This window comes from Lepisma saccharinum, chromosome 1 (assembly GCF_977018435.1).
Source record: "Lepisma saccharinum chromosome 1, izLepSacc3.1, whole genome shotgun sequence".
NCBI classification, from domain to species: domain Eukaryota; kingdom Metazoa; phylum Arthropoda; class Insecta; order Zygentoma; family Lepismatidae; genus Lepisma; species Lepisma saccharinum.
In genome coordinates, this window is record NC_139229.1 from 61583870 (window position 1) to 61604567 (window position 20698).

At 38.3% G+C, this 20698-nt stretch overlaps 2 protein-coding genes across 3 annotated transcripts in view; one reads left to right on the forward strand and one right to left on the reverse strand.

Moving 5' to 3' along the window:
- The window catches only part of Klp10A (kinesin-like protein 10A), a 151848-nt gene extending 132589 nt beyond the window's left edge, over positions 1–19259 (reverse strand). For both annotated transcript variants that reach the window (XM_083132001.1, XM_083132000.1), the window contains exon 1: positions 19078–19259. In XM_083132001.1, coding sequence (XP_082988127.1) covers positions 19078–19138 — 61 coding nt within the window. In that variant the 5' untranslated portion in view covers positions 19139–19259. The remainder of the gene's footprint in view (positions 1–19077) is intronic.
- A 208-nt stretch (positions 19260–19467) lies between these two features.
- LOC145995543 (pleckstrin homology domain-containing family J member 1-like) overlaps positions 19468–20698 on the forward strand; it is a 31641-nt gene continuing 30410 nt past the window's right edge. The window contains exons 1-2 of the mRNA XM_083132002.1: positions 19468–19507; positions 19643–19884. Coding sequence (XP_082988128.1) covers positions 19740–19884 — 145 coding nt within the window. The 5' untranslated portion in view covers positions 19468–19507; positions 19643–19739. The remainder of the gene's footprint in view (positions 19508–19642; positions 19885–20698) is intronic.

A 20698-nucleotide genomic window follows, 5' to 3' on the forward strand; every position in this document is an offset into this window, starting at 1 on the left:
ATGCTTAAAGAGGAATTACCAAAAATAGCGCGAGATTGCTCAAAATTAACGTCATTCCGGCAAGGTAGTAATTTTTGTTTCTCTTCTACAAGTTACTTGGTCTTGTCATGTGTCCGAATAAATTTGTGGAGTTCCCAGAATTTTTTTTCTTTTGCTAATTAGCCGGGGAACTATTATTTTGTATTTTAAGGGCTGGGGTAATTTTAATTAAACGTTTTTTAAAAAAATATTTTTGTAGATAGTATGTTTAGTTACATATCATGAAGTTCATTGCCAACATCATCGGCAATTCTTCACCGTCCGAATAATTCTGCGAGCGTCTCTAATCGGAAATCTATGATCACACATTTGATTGGGTTGGCAACAATTCGTACCGAGCAACTCAAGTTCTGTTTAAGTCCACTATATGCACAGAAAAGCTAATCAGGATTGGATCTACAGTTTTAAGTGTGATCCGAACCACTATGCGCATATACCGGTTATCGAAACTGGAACCCTTTGATTACAAGGCGACGATGTCACCACTACACCATCGAGGAGGTCTAGCTATTGGTTCTAAATGCTACATGGTAAACATGCGAACTAGGCTGGGTCATCATAACCAGATCTGGAATTCAAACAAATTTTAGTGGCGGTGGGGATATATGGCAAAGAATCTCGGACTTTCAAAAGCTATTAACGTTCCTGATGAAAATTCTAATCAAAATACCATTATTGAAATAAACTTTGCATTAGAGAAAGTGCTCCATTTCGATGCGCAAAAACAAATGAAGGCAGATTATCACCGTGTCACAATTATGCACTCGCTACCTTCGTAAGCGCGAACCACACGATGCCTTTTATAGAAACAATTTGACCTTCATTGACTTCCTCGGAAAACGCCTCGATGCAGCAAGCACCTTCCTAACAGTCCGAACTTGAAAGAATAAAATGCCAGAAGTAAGGAGCATTTGGGCTAGTCATCTTGAACTTCGTCCTTGGAATATTGCCTTGCCTTTAAAGTAGCCACACCACACACACACTTCGAAGGCCCACGCCATTCTGTGGGAGTCGACGAGTTCAGTCCTCTCCGGTGGAGTAGAACAGACATAGATCTTGCAGATCATTTCGCACAAACGACCCACAATGTAAATGTGGCCACCGTGAACTTGAAACGGATTCCCTGAATACTAGTAACAGCCGCCTCGGTGGCAGAGCATATTGGGTGGTCGAGTCACCGGGTTCGAATCTTGGGTCTGGTTGCTCCTTTGCGAGTGTCCCTTTTTTGGTTGTTTCTAATTCATCCTCGTCGTCTCGATTATCAAAAAATTGCCACAAATGCGACAAAAATATTAACGGCAACTGATGCTACGGCAGGATATTGCAGAGGAGGCTTTACCAAAACTTGAGTGACTGTTCGAATTTTGGCTTATCTCGAAGATGAGGATGACATGAAACTGATGAAGGGGAACTTACCAAAGCCGGGATTCGAAAACGATTTCGTGTCCTAAGTCCACTTTATGCACAGTAAGGCTAATCGGGACTGGATCTACAGTTTAAAGTGGGATCCAAACCACTATGTGCCTCCACCGGGTATCGGACCAGGTACCCCTTGATTACAAGGCGACGATACTATCACTGCGCCATCGGGGAGCCGTGGATTCGAAAACGATAGCGCAAATCTGGAACCCTTGATAGTGCCGATAGTTTCAATATCAGGTCACAAATGGATGTTATTTACACAGATATGAGTCAAGCATTTGAGAAATTGAATTAAACATTGTGTTATTATTATACAAATGCTACCTTCAGTGACGTATCGGGTCAGAACTGTCAACTAGTAATATATCAAACGGCATCAAATCGAACGCAAACTGTTATACCGAACGGTTCTTGATCTGCTCTTCATTTGATGTCGTTCTTTGCACTTTTGGCGCAATGAAGAGAGGATGGGTTCGTCATGATGAGAATGAAAAGTGATGGAATGGGACTGATGAAGGGACAATCATGCCCAAATCAGAAACATTTGGTAGTTAGAGCGTGAATCGTTTACCCACTACGGCGGAATTTTTTTTCGAAAATAACTGACATATGAAACCTATTCATACGTCACCACCCAGAATTGGTCAGATATGCCAAAAACTGAGAATATTCCAGATAGCAAACTATTTAAAGATGTATCTTCCTCTACAGAAAGTAACGAGAAAGAAAAATTAGTGTTCACACTAAACTATTATATTTGAGGTTTTTAATCAATAACTAATGAGCGAAGAATGTTGGTATGGGAATTTTTCTCATTATTTATTGCCACAACTTCCTGGTCTCCACACACCAAAAAATTAAAATTATACCATACAAGTGGTGCAATCAGGGTTGAAATTAATTCCAATTCCACAAGAACAGGCACGCCTTTGATCGCCGTCAAAGGAGTTTGCCAGTAATATTGGCAGCAGGTGTTGGCGATTAAAAATTAAGTGCCAGTAGCATTAGTAGAAGTAATGGCAGTGATATAAGTATAATAAAAAATAACATTTATAATATACTCTTTTGTAAAACTGTTGTCAAAATCCTTGCTATAGTTATTTTCTGATCACAGGTGAGCTATGGCTAGATAGGGAGAAGAGGCCCTGTGGAATGAGCAGCATGGTCACCTGATCTCAACCAGGGTTGCTAAGACTTGATTACGAAATTCCCTGAAATTTCCAGGTTTCCCAGTCCAGACAGGATTTTTCCCAGGCATGTTTATAATGATTTTTGCTCTTGAACCTCATGTTTTTCAATTAAATATACAGGTTCGTTAATAATTATGAATATTCACTTTCACTACTTTTTTGAAAGCAAATTCCATTTTACATACAAAACATGTGAAAATCGAAATATAACCTAAAATTACAATCGGCATCAAACATGTTGGTTGCTATAATCAATCGCTTGAAGGGAAGGGACTGATGACTACGGCCTTTAGACTACGGTCACCATAACACATCTCAGCAATCGAAAACCAAAAGAAACCATTCATAAACATAATTTTCATAAACTGCACAAAATTTTAGTTTCTAGCAGATTTGCTATGCAATTCCTATGTGCTACAAAAATGTATCCAGATGCTGCTTGCTTATTAACATAATAAAAAACAGCATTTTCTATGACACTATATTCGCTTTCTGCACTGCATTTCTACTATGATGCAGAATCAACAGATAACAGCATGATAACGTTCATTACGTAAAATTCAACAAGCTTACTACCATTTTTTTTCTTGATACACCAAAATGTAAATGCCAACAAGAAAATCTGTAAAATAATAAATAGACAATAACTTATTCTGCCCCAACCTCTGATAATTATGATCATATTGCCAACCTGCTTTAGTTATTAATCAGCAGTGCTCAAAAAAATTTTCTTCAAAGCTAGGCGCCAACTCTAAAAATCAGGTGCCAGGAAACTACCTACTAGCAATTGTGCATACTACAGTGTATTTCAAAACCGTAAGAGGTATTTACACCAGGTTTTCTACACTAAACTAATCATGTACGCTATCACTGGGTTAATAAATTTATGTTAGCATGTATCCAAATAAAAGCAATTACATTTAAAAAAAAATATTGTTAATTTGCTGAAAACCTCTCAGAATTGATTTTCAACAATATATACATACCAACGTAGAAACTTTCAGCGAAAAATGCAGGTTCGACCAGGACTAACACTGGTCTCTGATATACCGTGCCATTGCTCTAACCACTGAGCTGCTGAGACGGCCTGGCCTCGCCTAATTTTTCGCTGTCGCTGTATTACCTGCTAGAATCTTCTCTGCCAGTGCTACCGCAACGGGATCTGTTGCCTTTGAAACACAGTAGACTTCGACGTTGCCTGGCTTCTCCCAGCGTAGAGATGTTAATTATTGAAGATCAGGCACACACAGGAAATGTACTACGTAGGAATTTTCAGCAAAAAATGCATTAACATCTCTACGGTATGCCAGAGACCCAGGTGCGGGTTCTGGTCGATCCTGCATTTTTCGCCGAAAATTTCTACGTAGTACATCTTCTGTGTGTGCCTAATCTTCAATAATAATACCAACTCTTAACAATTTGTGGGATCATTTGTTGGTGTTTGACCAGTCGTAAAACAGTTGCTTTGTGAGGTACAGCAGAAGCAGGGGATTTTTCTTTGAAAACCTCTTGCACATGAGTGTAAGAATGAGTAGTAAAATACTCTTCAGCAATGCACACGCTGAATCAATTAAAAGAACAGGCATAGTAGCGTCCAAAGTGAGTGAAGAGAATTCAGTGGAACCAGAGGCAGACTAGGATTCTCTCAAGAGTCCAATTTCGGCACAAAATCTCTGTTTATGATTTTACACGTAAATGTATAGCCAATACTTAGGCACATGTGGCATGCGTCTATTGACAATATTTCGACCTGCTAGCAGTGCCACATAATATCCCAAAAATGGCACTCTTTCACTCAACCCATAAAATCGCTAATAAAAAATCCATCAAATGTTGCACATGAGCATTCAAAAGTGCATTTCTGGAAAAATTTTAACGCTGCCTTCCGCCAGTTATTAATTTATCTAAATTTTCTGTACGGAGAAAACTGATAATTTTAAGCATTGAAAAATATCTCAATGGATGAGACTTTATAATGCAGAAAACTAATAAATATCTCTTACGGTTTTCATGATATACATTTTTAAAGATTGGGTTGTGCAACTTTTGGAACACTGTGTATAAGAAGCTGAGAATCACGGTATTCAAAACATTGCTAAATCATTCGAGAAAACAGGAAATGGGATATTGGGGGACAAAGGGTAAGAAATTATTATGGACTCTATGGAATGTTCACAACGTTGATAAAAAGAAAAAAAAAACATCATTTGCTAACTTACGCTGTACTGCAATTTGAACTTAGAATCATCAACATTTCGTACATATTACAGCATAAGATTGAATTGAATTGAATTGAAAAGTCTTTTTATTTACTACAGAGCGAGTCACAGTCGCCAGGCTGATATGTTTAGTCACCATGGCGACCGGGATTTTTCCAGCCCTGTTAATCAGTATAGCTAGATTACTTTTTCTATGGAGGTACTGAAAATCATAATTTTGGAACAGGCTTCTTCTTAAATAGTGGATTTATCTCGATCCTTAAAACAGTAGAATTTATTAATGATAGGATATCCATCACATGCAGTTTTACAAGGTAGGTGGTGTAAAATTATTTTAATAAACATCCATGCACCAACGGAAGATAAAGATTATTTTTATGCAGAGTTAGAACAGGTCTTTGATAAATTTTCCCAGTGGGTCATTCCACACCGAATCAACGTAATCACTATCTCCAACGGTTTTCATTTTACAGCACATTGAAATGTCATTAAATCATTGTTGTCTGTCACTCTTCAGACCCTCGACAAAAGATACCCTTACATACATTATTTCTTTTCTCCTTAACGATGGATCAGACCTCTGAAATTGTACACAAAGTTCAATTAAATAATGGAACCAAAAGCTTTTGATGTTGGAAATCATTGCACAGACACTGTTTTTCTCTACAAAGAATATGTTTTTATTCTTCTTATTCCTTGTAACGAAAATTTTAAGTTTTTTGGACATTGCTTAAAATTTCAGGATCAATCCGTACTGGTCGCTTGACCATTCTTAAAATTTTTCATTTCTTGGTCGTTGTAACCCCTGTACAAGGGTAGTTCAAAACAGGCATTTTTCTAATCACCCCCACTCACGACCGGATCAAGAAAGTGTGGGGCGTTACCCCCACACCCACCATACGCCTTCACGGCATGGTGCTAAGCACAGGGGACTACTTTACCTTTTTACCTTTTAGACAGTTTGAAAATGGCAGCCATTTGTATTTCATGACTTGCAACATTTTTGTTATGTGCAGACAGTTGCGATAATTATGATAACTCAGCTAAGAAAAGGCTATTAAAACGCAAAAGAATAACAAAGCACCTGGCACTGATTTAATACCAGCTGAGTTAATTAAACATGGTGGGAATTTGTTAATGTCAAATTCATTAATTTGTTTAATATGGAATAATTAAGAAATCCCTCAACAGTGGAAAAAATCCATAATGGTTCCTGTGTTTAAAAAAGGTGATAAAATGAACTGCAATAATTACCGTGGAATTTCTCTACTCTCAACAACATATAAAATATTATCTAACATTCTTTTAACAAGACTAACTCCATACGCAAATGAAATTATAGGTGATTATCAATGTGGATTTAAACGTAATGGATCAGAAACAGATCAAATTTCTCACATCAGACACACTTGATAAAAAGTGAGAATATAATAAAAAATGTCAATCACCTATTCATTGATTTAAAAAAAGCATATGATTCAGTTCAGAGAGATAAATTATATAATATATTAGTAGCGTTTGGAATACCTAAGAAGCTTGTTAATACGATAAAAGTATGCACCAGTGAAACAAAGTAAATTTCGTGTGGATATTAATATGTCTGATAAATTTACAATTCATGAAGGGTTAAAACAAGGAGATGTATTATCTCCATTGGTCTTTAATTTTGCCTTAGAATGTGCTGTTAAGAAGGTAAAAAACTAACGAAGGACTAAAATTAAACCATGTGACTCAGCTGTTAGCATATGCAGATGATGTAAATACAAATAAGAAAAATGTTAAAATATTTTTCAAACCAACTAAGGAGATAGGTTTGGAAGTTAGCAAAGAGAAAACTGAATATATGCTTACAGGCCGAAACCGTGTGTTAGGTAAAAATCAAAATCTAATTACTGATAACTCGCTTGAACCAGATTCCAAATTCAAGTACTTAGGAATAATACTAACAAATGAAAATGATATTAAAGAGGAAATTAAAAGCAGGCTTAATTCAGGAAATGCATGTTACTTCTCTCTTCATAAACACTTTTGTCTTCTCCTTTAATATCTAAGAAACTAAAAGTTAAAATATACAAAACAATAATTTTGCCTGTATTATTATATGGATGCGGAACTTGGTCCCTTACATTGAAAGAGGAACATAAATTGAGAGTATTTGAAAATAAGATCCTAAGGAAAATATTTGGGCCTAAAAGTGATGAGGAGACAGGTAAGTGGAGAAGGTTACATAATTTAGAACTACATAATAGGTAAGAGACCAGTAGGAAGACCAAGACGAAAATGGAGGGATAATGTTGAGATGGATCTAAAATAAATTGGTAGGGATGGAAAAGAGTATATAGATCTTGCTCAGGATAGGGACAGATGGAAGGCCTGTATTGTAGAAGTCATGAACCTTTGGGTTCAAGAAAACTAGCGAGGTAGTTATAGCTAGATTACAATTTTTACTTCGATATTCTTTCTAAAACCTAGTATAAAAAAGTGAAATTTAATATATTATCTACGAGTCTATGCAGAACCGAAACTCAAAATGAATCAATTTTGAACCAGACTGAGAGGCATAAGGATGAGCAGAAAAAGATTATGAACTGAATCTTTTAAGAGAATCACAAGAACCAAATTCACAAGTGGAATGAACCACTTGTTCATTTTGCAATATCTTCAATTGAAGACTCCAAAATGCACGTAAATTCCAGATGATCTACATACTTCCCTGTCTTCCAGATGTGTAGCAACCCTGCTCAACACCATGGACTTTACCTTATTGAAAATGTTGAAATCTGAGGTGCATGCTGTGAAAATACAAGATCTAGATCATCCCCGCCAAAATATAACCATTGCAACGGCTGCTCACATTGAGATAATTCAAGGAAACATGCTGAAATGATTGATGACGTGTGAGACTGGTTGTAGGTACGTGGAAAACATTTTGCATTAAAGAAATGTGCTGTTCAGCAGTGCCCCACTGGTTACAGAATTTATAGCCACCCTGTATTAAACCTAATGTACACTAGATAACTCAACTGTTCTCTAACGATATCAAACAAATCAATACATAGATTACCATTCCAAAACTTTGGTATAACTAAGGCTGAGTCGATACCACTTTGAACCGATAACTATACTTGTATAATTCCAATTTAAAATAACAAAGGTTATATTATATATATATAAATTATGTGTGTGAGTGTAATTATTATTATTACATTTTATACGTATGCATTATTGACGAGGGGCAATGAATAAATTAACCCATCAAACTATGCACTCTTGCAACGATGAATCTCAACTTAAATTTTCTTTTAAGTGACAATCGATCAGAAGTTTCAAATATTAGAGAAATATTAAGTGAAGCTAAGAACAAGGCAATCGTGGGGTGGGCATCCTCCTCTCCCCCAATGTTGAAAAATGAGATCATACTTCAACCTCCTCTAAAACTAAAGGATCACTCTCCCCAAACTAACATTAAATCATCCATAAACAAGAATAATTGGTGATGTACAAGCCCCAGACAAGTCTAAAACAAACAGTAAAAATGTAATGTTAACCAATCTAGTCTCTTTTTGTCCTTTAACAAAGAGAATAATAATTAGTAAACGAAATTTTTAAGGGGAGAATGAAAACCTACCCATCTCTTGCTTTTGTATCAGGTGATTGACTTCAGTACAGTGATATTCCGAAGCGACTTTGCTTTCGATATACTTTCGGCAAATGATTATGAAAAATTAAATGCATAGTTCTATACCTTGGCATGGTACATCAGTACACTCTCCAGAAACTGACTGAAGTCATCTGTCGTTCAAAGAAAATTATTCCCCTGCTGCGTTCCTTGTGTCTAAACACACCTGCTGAAACTCAGTCGGGACAAACAAAAGTCTAAATTTGGAAACGAAAAAGGGCTATTTGAATTTCCAGGAAAACACTATGTACTATGTCTGAGACACGTGCACCACTTTCATGGGCGATGCCCTTTTTGAATGCGGGAAATTTCTAAAGAGAGGGATGTCCGCAACACCAAACAAAATGGAAGGATTAGCCTTGTTGGCTTTTGGGTCCTCACTGGGATTATTGTTACAAGAGACCACATCTACAGAGGCTGTTTGCTTTATATCCGACCACGTTTGACGGGTACTCACCTTAAGAGATACCGCACCGCCATCACCAATCATGTTCTACTGGACCCCCAGCATTGTGGACTATTGTCCGGCATCGCAGTTTCCATTGCAGCAAGCTCCGGTGCAGGACAGGCATGGGAATTCTGTCCCACTCCTTCCTGCAAGCTTTCCATAGACCATCCAGGGTGTGCGGGCGGGGATGTTGAAGATGTCGTTTCAACAGTCCAAATGCGCACAAATCCATTGGACTGGCATCTGGGCTTTTCACAGGAATGTCTTCAAACAAAATGACACGCATTCCTAATTCCTCTGCCATTTCCTGATAAAAACGAAGTGATGTTCTGGCGGTATGACTCAAAGCCTTGTCCATATGAATCATCACCTGGTTCGCGTCCATTCCATACAATTGTGGGATGTCTCTCCGATAGATAGGTGTCAGAATGGAGTCTTGGAAGCATCTGCCATTCACCTTCACGTTTTTGTCCACCTTGCGTATCATCAACTTACCCTCATATCCGAATCCCGTCACAACCATAAAGCCACGAGGGAAACTTTCCCTGCACTGACGAACAAAGTTGCTGTGACCCCTTGCCGTCAATGTCACGGTATGTGATCGCCCGTATGTGACCACCAGCAGTGAGATGGACATATGATTCATCCATTGAGACAATTTTCTTCCATTTGGAACCCGCCAGGTACTTTCATACAGTTTCCTGCAGTTCGTCTTACGTTCGGCAATGTGACGTGGTATAAGGTGGTGCACATGGGCCTTCCACACACACACATCAACCTGAGGCACTTGCGAATTGTTTTGTTCACAGTTGACTGTGCGAGGTGAAATCTGTGGGCCATATCACATTGAGTCGGGGGATTTTCTTGGCACGCCAATCGACGGATCCCCTTTAGCACTACGGGTGATACTTTGCTTGCAGCCCTTCTCCTGGTGGTTTTCGTGGGTGAATGTTTCGCAAGGAGAGCCTGTTGTGTGTAACGGGCCACAATAGCTTTCGCAGTAGTCACCCCGAGTGTTAACCCATTCTCCCAACACTGTTTCACAATGCGTACGTATGAAACTTAGCATGGAAAAGGGCCATTACGTAACCCTCCCAATACCGGTTGATTTTCAGCACAATTTGATAACATTCACTACCAACACTCACGCACCCACAAAGTCAGACAACAATGCTCCCACCAGCAGATCCATAGTTCCAGCATGATAGGCCAGGTGGCAGCACTGAATCGACAATGGTCTGATATAAAGCGAACAACCTTCTGTATATGAATAAAAAGCCTGGTAGACTTCGAAAATAACTAAACAGAAGCAGCGGACTCCTATGGGGATAATTTCACGTTTACGCTTGATTTACAAGATACTTGACCACTTATCTGCATACAGATCTTTGTATCACGCACTTGCTGTTCCCAGAAAATTGAGTATAGGCTCATTTATAGGCCACGGTGGCTCAGTCGTTAACGCGTCTGACTACCATGCTCAAGGTCCCGGGTTCGATCCCCGGCCGGTTCAAATCCGGGAACTTTTCTAACGTTGGAAGCGGTCCCGGCGCACACCCAGCATCGAATAACATGGGTACCTGGGGGAAACCCTGGGGGGTAAAGGCGGTCAGGGGCTTGATGCTGATCACATCACCCCCACTCACGACCGGATCAAGAAAGTGTGGGGCGTTACCCCCACACCCCCTATACGCCTTCATGGCGTGGTGCTAAGCACAGGGGAACACTTTACCTTTATTTTTTTTTACCTCATTTAACAAATGCACAACTATTTGTAATTTTTTATCAAAACCAAACGTAATCTGGAAAAGGTGAATGCAAGTTTGAAATGGAAAAAAATGTTTTGGTCGTGCCTCTAGCGACTGAAAAACGATGGTATTGGCTAGTATCGGTGTAAAAATATCAACCGATACAGATACACCCGGTAGTTAAAACCTATTTTAGTATTTTTACTTACACTTCTTACCTCATGGGTTAATGGTGACAGGAATGAATGATAGTACAATGATACATCCAAGGTATGAACCTGGGATCTGACATCATAGCACTTTATAATAATCACTATTTTAAAAATGCTGGCCAATTTAACTTTTACCCCTGACCCCCGAATCAAATTAAATAAGTTAGGGGGAAGCTTTAATCACACAATTTATATTCTTGGGTCTTCTACATAAAAAAGTAATTTTTGAAATATAACATCTTGTTCTGACCAGATATCAACATGTTGTGACCAATTATTGGAGTTCTTAACTTTTCCTTCAATTATTCTGCTGAAATACTAATTGGCTGGAATTTATGCACTTTATCCTTTAAAGATTAGGTTGTCTTCTTACCATAATCAAATGAACAATGATAAGTTCTGAGGTGGAGGCAATTGCTTGATGAGGTAGTTTCGAGTCGGCCCAATACCAAAATAGACCAGCATTTACTTCCTTTCTAATGCATACATAAAGGAATCAGAATTGTCTGGATAAAAAAAAAAGTGCTCCCCTGTGCATTGCACCATGCCATGAAGGCGTATAGGGGGTGTGGGGGTAACGCCCCACACTTTCTTGATCCGGTCGTGAGTGGGGGTGATGTGATCAGCATCAAGCCTAAACGGGATGAAGGGACAGGTGAGTGGAGAAGGTTATATAATTTAGAACTACATAATTTGTAGTCATGTCCAGATATTATTAGAATGATTAAATCAAGAAGACTTAGGTCGGCAGGAAATGTGGCACGAATGGGATAGGAAAGAAGAGTTTACAGGATTCTTGTTGGGAAACCTGATGGTAAGAGACCTGTAGGAAGGCCAAGACTAAAATGGATGGATAACGTTGAGATGGACCTAAAGGAAATTGGGATGGAAAAGAATATATAGATCTTGCTCAGTATAGGGACAGATGGAAGGTCTGTGTTGCTGCAGCCACAAACTTTCTGGTTTAAGAAGGCTAGAGAGTTAGGTAGTTACTCAAAGTGAGGGAAGATGCAGGGGGGATCGTAAACCCCACCCCCAAATAACATTTTCTCAAAGCATCTCCTCTCTCCTCAGCTACATCCATAGCTAAACTAAACATCTCCTTGGCTACAAATTTCCACTTCAAGCACTGATCGAAATCAACTTATTGGTTCCTGCAAATGTTCAAATGTCCATATCAATTAATTAATTTAGTTTATTTTACTTCACTTTCCTGCCACTCAGATAATTGCGAAGATAATGAGTGACCTGATGAAATTGAAGGAACACTTACAAAGAACACCAATGCCCAGGCCCCGACATTTTATATATTCAAATTTTATAGAGTATATAAACATAAAATAGTTTTTTTTCACAAAATGTTAGATATAGTCACTACCAGCATTAGATGGGATTTTGGTGCGAGACAAGTTGTGAGTGTATGAAAAAACTGTAGTCAAATCTACAAAAATTTTGTTTTCTCTACTAAGGATAAATGAAAATTTTATTTTTAAAAATTCATAAATACCTTCACTTGAGTCGCAAATTTTAATGAAAATAAATAATCACCGAAATGTACAATTTTGGCAATCTCTCAGGAATTATTAACAATGATTGATTGATTTGGTGTTTTTAGTCCACTTTATGCACAGTAAGGCTAATCGCGACTGGACCTACAGTTTAAAGTGGGATCCGAACCACTATGTGCTTCCACCGAGGCAGTCAACGGAGTACAAACATAAGGACTCACCTCCCCCATAGAATTCAAAGTTGTCACTTCGGCAGGAAAAGTGTTGATGACCATCTTTTGGGACTGTGACTGCACAGTTCACACAGAATTTTTGAAGCACAGAACTACTGTAAAGTCAGATCAGTACATGAAGACTTTGGAGAAACTCCACGCACAATCACTGCAAGCTAAGACTGGCAAGGATGCAATTCTTCAACATGACAATGCTCGCCCACACACAGGATGCAATGCAGTGTCTCAAATTCCACGAGATTATACCCAACCCACAATACATCCCAGATCTCTAACCTTGTGACTTTTCCGCTTTCCGAGGCTCAAAGAGCACCTGCAGGGGGACAGCTGTCAACATAATAAGAATGTACTTTTAAGAGTATTCTAGGCATACACAAACTTAGAAATGCAAGAGTGTTAACCATTTAAATTTATACCATTCTATATTTTATTTCCATTATGTCATTCAGAACACAAGGGGCATTCAATTGAGATTTCCATAATCCACTTCTAGTGGCCATATAGGGATAAAAGTGCACATGGATAACATGCATCCTTATATATACTGGTAATGTGCTGATTGCTCACAATTAAATACCAACTAAAGGTTAAAAGATTAAAAATCGTGTGTGAGCATGAGATTTATCGAACTACGTTTCGAAGGTTATACTACCTCCTTCTTCAGGTTGAAACGATGTTTTCAGACACCTGACATGGCACCTCGTCGAGAAATTGATGGTTGAGGATTTAGGTTAAAATAGTATAGGAAAGACAAATTCTAAAAAAAGGATGTAAACTGCAAACTGCCTTCATCAGCTTTGAACGTTCTTTTTTTTTATAGAGTATTGTGCGGTTTTAGTATGTGTATTTTACATCCCTTTTTTAGAAAGGGACTTTCCTATACCATTTTAACCTAAATCCTCAACCATCACTTTCTCGACGAGGTTCCATGTCAGGTGTCTGAAAACATAGTTTCAACCTGAAGAAGGAGGTAGTATAACCTTTGAAACGTAGTTCGATAAATCTCATGCTCACACACGTAAGTTACTGATTTTTAATCTTAACCTTTAGTTGGTATGCAACCATACATGAGACATACTGCAATTTGTAGCCATGAACTTCTTGTTTTAGACTCAAGACTGTGAAGGTGAGAGGATGGAACCAGTTGAGAACAATGCAGTTATCAGTTTTTTGTTCCTGAAAGACAACAAACAAATTTTCTGAGAGGATATGATAGTGTATGGCAGAGGCAAAACAAAATTGGTTGGACATTGGTAGAAATTGCTCCTACCTATTCCTGGCTAATCACAGTCTGCCACTGACTCATTACCATTCGGGAATTATTTCACAGAGTTCAAAATTAGTATGGGGCCTGTAAAAAAATAATCAAGGAACATATGCAGGTTTTAGCTTGTTTAGTTCCCTGGTTGCTCATGCCTATTCATAAGAATGTTCAAGTCAGGTTCTCCCTTCAACTTTTAGCCATGTGCCAAGAAAACTAAGCTAAGCGTCAGGTCAACCTTGCAGCAGGTTTTAGCATATGTAGATCCAAACGTGCGCGCAAGAATATAGTTCCACTGAGACGGGTTCTATTCCGACACAACTGCATACTTGCAAGAAAACAGTTATTTAATTTGTAATATACAGACAAAATAATACATTGATTAGCAGGTATGGACTTAATTGGTTGCAATCACTGTGCAGACGAACTTAGAACCGCAGATTCGCCAACTCGAATCTGTATTGCGTTGAAGAGACATTGAAACTTTAGAGCGAGTCGAGCGAGACTGAATGCGTTGCAGAGCGCGTGAAATCGCTGATACCAGTGTTGCACATCCCACTATTTTAACCCTATGTTTATTGTAGAGCGGCGAGAATGGCTGAATCTCCTGTTCAGCGCGCGGTTTTACCAGAATGTTATTTTGGGCTTCATCCGAAAGGAAATGTTCTTCAAAGTCAAGCAAGTTGTTTTAAATGCATAATCCTCCTTGCGGCAACAAGATCAAAGTAAAACAGGGCGTGAGGTGATTTGCCGTCAATGTGCACACGAATTGTATCACGGGTGTTGAATGATTTGCGGTTTGAGTTTAGCAAGAGGAAACGATTGTTTGTTGTTTGACGACAAAAGAATCTCCGCGGTATTAAAATATATCGCAGTGAGAAGAAACATGTTTATTATTTGGACGAGACGTCCTTCAACTCGGTGAGTGGGGGAAGGGGGAATAAACCATGGAAGGATACCACCATGCAAAACCACCGCCAGGGCTGAAGAAACCGACGATGAGGGGAAGGGGGAGGCTTATTGTTTCACCCACTGGCGGCAATGAAAGCTTTGTTGAAGGCGCATATTTACTTTTCAGCGCAAAGAAAGGGAAGGGTGATTATCAGCAACAAATAGACAGACCAAGATTTGAATCCTGGTTTAGTGAAGTGATTCATAAATTGAAACCAGAGTAATAGCGACAGACAATGCACCTGATTGTATAACAGTTGGGCTGAAAAGTTCGTAGGCTAACATAGTAAAAAATATTTTTTTGACAAAATTCGATTTTATTATTCAATATAGTTGCCTTCGAGGGCGATACAACGATTATAGCGGTCATACAATTTTTCGATGCCATTTTTATAGTACGATTTCTCTTTAGCCTCAAAATAGGCCTCAGTTTCGGCGATTACCTCTTCATCAGTGCTAAATTTCTTTCCAGCGAGCATTCTTTTAAGGTCTGCAAACAGGAAAAAGTCACTGGGGGCCAGATCTGGAGAATATGGTGGATGGGGAAGCAATTCGTAGTCTAATTCATATAATTTTGCCATCGTTTTCATTGATTTGTGACACGGTGCATTGTCTTCATGAAACAGCACTTTTTTCTTCTTCAAATGGGGCCGTTCTTTCGTGATTTCATCCTTTAAACGCTCCAACAACGCTATGTAATAATCGCTGTTGATGGTCTGGCCCTTTTTGAGGTAATCGATGAATATAATACCATGCGCATCCCAGAATACTGATGCCATAACCTTGCCAGCCGACTGTTGCGTCTTTCCACGCCTTGGATTCGGTTCATCACGTGCAGTCCACTCGGCTGACTGTCGATTGGACTCTGGAGTGTAGTTATGGAGCCATGTTTCATCCATTGTAATATATCGACGGAAAAATTCGTGTTTATTACGGTTGAATATCGGTAAACATTGCTCCGAATCATCAAAACGTTGTTGCTTTTGATCGATTGTGAGCACGCGCGGCACCCATTTTGCACACAGCTTTCGCATGTTCAAATATTCATGCACAATATGTCCAACACGTTCCTTTGATATTTTTAAAGTCTCAGCTATCTCGATCAACTTCACTTTACGATCATTTAAAATTATTTTGTGGACTTTTTTGATGTTTTCGTCGGTAACAGCCTCTTTGGGGCGTCCACTGCGTGCATCGTCTTCGATGCTCATTTCGCCTCGTTTAAATTTAGCAAACCACTTCTCAACGGTTGATTTTCCTGGTGCAGAGTCCGAATAATGTTTATCAAGCCAAGCCTTGGCTTCAACAGTATTTTTTTCGCCAAAAAGCAATGCTTTATTAACACACGAAATTCTTTTTTATCCATTTTTTCACAATAACAAAAGCTGCTTCACTCACAATGCTATATCTCACGAACTAATTATCCGGCAGCTGTGAAATTTATACACGTATCTTTTGAAGGTTAGTACTAAGTAAAAATCACATGGATTTAATTCTAGTAACGCCATCTATGAGTCAGCCTACGAACTTTTCAGCCCACCCGATATATCACCAATAACAAATCATGCTTTTTTGGTGGTACAACTTGAAGTGCGTGTGTCTTACAGTAACGGATGTATTGCGAACGAAGCAACCAAGTTTTTCATAAATCTATTTCTTTCTAAACCAAAAACAATAATTTGTCATTAAATTCAAGAGGGGCCTATCGTTGTTTACTTTTATCTTTGTTTATTTTTATTTTTGCGTGCTCGAAATATACACACATGCTCTCATGTTTAGAAGTTGTTTCGCTCTTATATTAATGACACATTTATTAAATAATATATGCGCAGAAAGTACTTTTAAAATGTTATGTTTCAGGAGACAAAGAGAAGCAAAAATACAATCCACTTGACATGCATGCGGGTTTTGATGTGTTGTGCGGTTGGCAATACTGTAGATTTTCTCAGTGTCTCCGATGTAAGCAGCTCGGCGGTTGAGGAAAGACTGGCACGGAAGATTCTGAGCTCAGTTCTCGCGCGGATTGATACATAAAACCTGCTGCAAGGTTAACCTGACGCTTGGCTTAGGAAGGTTTTTTCGTCAGACTAACTACACAGGATGAGATGTGGTTTTATCACCATGACCCACCACCCCAAAAGGTAAGTGTCTAACCCTCTGCTGGCAAGGCAATGGTCACCATGTTTTGGGGCCAAAAGGGAGTGATGTCCAATTTCCTGGCAATATAACCACAATAAATGAGGCCTATTATCCCATCTCATCAAATGTCTCCTACAAAATTCCCTTGAAATTAGGAGACTTATCCAACATGTGGTCACTCAATTACTTAAAATATTTACCACATGGACATGCCTGTAGGGGGGTTACCACAAATTTTCAAAATGTCGTCACTCCCTATATAGGTATACATGTGATAACTTGTGCTTTACAAATGATTAGCCATCATTCAGCACTTCTATATACAAGCTTTCAGTTCCTATGGTGATAAATTTAGGTTCCTAGGTACTGAGATGGTTAGGTTACCCTCAACGATATATTGCTCATCACTGTTATAATTTACATTTCTTCAAACTTTGTACTATTAGTGCAAAATCGATTGATTTGTTACAATTTTCAGTAAGAATTGACAATAGAGGAAGTCTGTAATTTTGTTAATTTTCGGTATACTAAGCAATTTTGGCCTCCTAATCATGAAGCTGTTGTAAAAAACCAGGGGTCACGTCTGTAAATTGTACATTTTGATGAAACATTGTTCTTTAGCCCCAAAAACCATCCACGGCTAGCCCCACAAACCATTGACCATGAACCATTCACACGAGGTTAGGTTAGGTTCCATTAGCACTCATTTCATCCCTAATTCATCGAAAAAATTGAGTTTGTACTAAAATTGATCATAAATCATTTTCTTGTAAAACAAAGGCGTGGGTAACAGTTTTACTATCCTGCAAACACCTATAATTTCTTAGTTTCGTCAATTTTTGACATTCGTACTTACCTATCTGCTTCGTGGAACATTCCATAACGTTTTTTGATCAAATTATTGCAATTCTTCACTATTTTAGTTTGAAATTTTAGAGTCGAAATTACCTACCGATTCCGGGCTCCGCCCCCAACCGCTAACGTGGCCCCGTCTCCCCGGCCTTTTCTATAGACTCCCTGTTAAAGGCATGTTAGAAATTGGCCAAAGTCACCTGGCCCCAACTTTTAAATTTGAAGAAATCAGTTTCCAGGATATGGAAAACTTACCTTAATTTCACACAAAACACTTTCCCGATGTTAGACAATACTACAGGAACTTAATACGGTAAGTAGTTTCTTCTGTAAAAATGAAGAAATCTGTTCGCAGGATAGTAAACTAGTACCAAAAAATTCAATCTGCTTTTTTTAAAATTTCTAGACTTGACCCCCGGTTTTTTACAACAGATTCGTGATTAGGAGACCGAAATTAGTTTGCATACGGAAAATTAACAAAACTGGAGACTTTCTCTATATTGTCAATTCGCTCCCAATTTTCTATCCTCACATTGTGCTGGTGATAATTTTGGTACAGGTATCCCTGGACTTGACATTATCAATATTTTGCCCATTGCACAACATAGTCAAGTATTTTTTTTCTTTACGATGTATTGTTACACACAAAATTACTATATTACACCTGGAAAGGAGGAGGATATATTTTATTGTGATAATTGTTTCCGAAAATTACTCTCAAATCGGTATGCGAGTCCCGGAATAAAATATCCCTTCTCATCATTCCAAAAATAACATGCACGATGCGATAAAAGTATCCATAATATAGTTCACAGCGAGTTTAGGTTTTCTAATTTTGATGTATTACTCCACTCTCTTTTTGAAGAGATTACATTGTCGTTGTTTGTAGCCAGCATACCGCCTACAACCACAACACCTAATATGTCAGGTACTGCTGGCTTTCCAGTTCAATGTACGATGAAACCAATTCCTTCGGTTCAAAATTTACGTTACCTAACGCACTTTTAACATGCTGATGAGCATGCACTTTACACTTTTGTCTTAATACATCAACAGACACTAAATAAAAATACTTTGATGACAAAGTAACTAATAAATATGTGGTGCACGCAGCATTCAGGACGTCTACATGCCAGGGAGAAACCATTCACTACCAGAAACGGACAATGTACTCACCGTCGGTCCGTTTGATATCAACGCTGACTCCTGGTTGAAGTGCACTTAGTCCTTCATCCATTTTAGTCTTTAACTTCCAGTAAATCACACTAAACCATTAAAAATCACTAATAAAACACCACAAAACAAGCCAATATAACCGGCTGTCCAACACTTACTGATCTTCCTTTTGACAGTTACACTACTCTCTTTTAAAATCTGCCTGAAGAGTGTAAGTGATAAAAACTAGATGTTCAAAGTGAGAAATTAAACTTTCATAAAGTATAATTAATATATCAACAAACAACACTAAATAATTCTTTATTTTTTATACTTAATATATAATGAGTATAAAGTGGATGTTATGGAATATTATATTCATTGCATATCGACTCCATTGATTAGTACAGGTACTTACAATATGGAGGACGACTGCTTGTAAATTTTTCGGGTAAGATATTGGAAATGTTATTCATTGTGAGTTGTGCGTTAGATATTCTTGATAAAATAGTATTTTTTCGATCAATAGGATTTATATCTACCATGTTTGTGTAATGAACGGAAATGTCTTCCTCTCTATTTGCAGTTATGTAAAACGTAACGAAGAAGGAACTCCCAAAAGGAAGTGAGAAGGGGCATTCAGCCATATAATTAGGCTTTTCCATAAATGAAACCAAAAATGTATGTGTTTTTATGTCGAAGGAGGTAATAAAAGGGTTGCTATTATGCGTTACAATGAAAAGGAATTAGCTGAAATTGCACGAGGAGATGCTGTTTTAGAGGGTCGTTTAAACTACCGTGCACCAAGTGGTAGTTTCAGTCAAACAGGTGAGTATTATGACATTCGTCCCCTTTCCTATACTTTTATGCTCAATACCTATTATTCGAGCAAATTAATTTAATTATAGAATTAACTTGATTTACAAAAACATATTCAAGATAGTACAGTACGTACAACCACAATAACCTACAGTACCAGTTTCATAGATCGGAGACACATTAAAATCGGGTATTTTGTGTTTCGCATGGTTCGTACTTACCAATTGTGTATTACGGAACATAGTTCAAGGTGTCATTATGCTTTTTACACGAAAACAAATGCTTTTTTTTATTATTCCTTTCTTCGCTTCCGGAACACACAATGTGGCGGGCACATCTTGACTCAAGTGGGTATGCAGTGTTTCAACCTTCTTCAGCGAAAAATACCTACTGTCGTATTCGTCACCGGTGGAAATTATACATTATGCACGGGGAGCTGATGGATAGCCCCACGAACCATTATGTACGGTAGCTGACCGATAGCCTCACGAACCATTTTCGATAAGGTTAGGTTTGGTTACGTTAGGCAAGCATAGTAATAAAAAAAAAGAGAAAAAAAGAGGTGGTTGAAACACTGACAGGGGCTTGCATCATCAGACGTATGCAGCATCCAGTTGTCGTAGGGCAAGCAAATGAAAGCAATGGCAATTGTGCGCCGGTGAGATATTTCTCTTCAAAAATGCATGATTTCCCAGTCAAATACATTCCATGGTGAAAGAAAATACGTCGACGAACGTTGTAAACCTTGAAGGAACTCATTTCCGTAAGTAGTTTCTTGTGTAAAATTGAAGAAATGTGTCTCCGATGTATGAAACTGTTACCT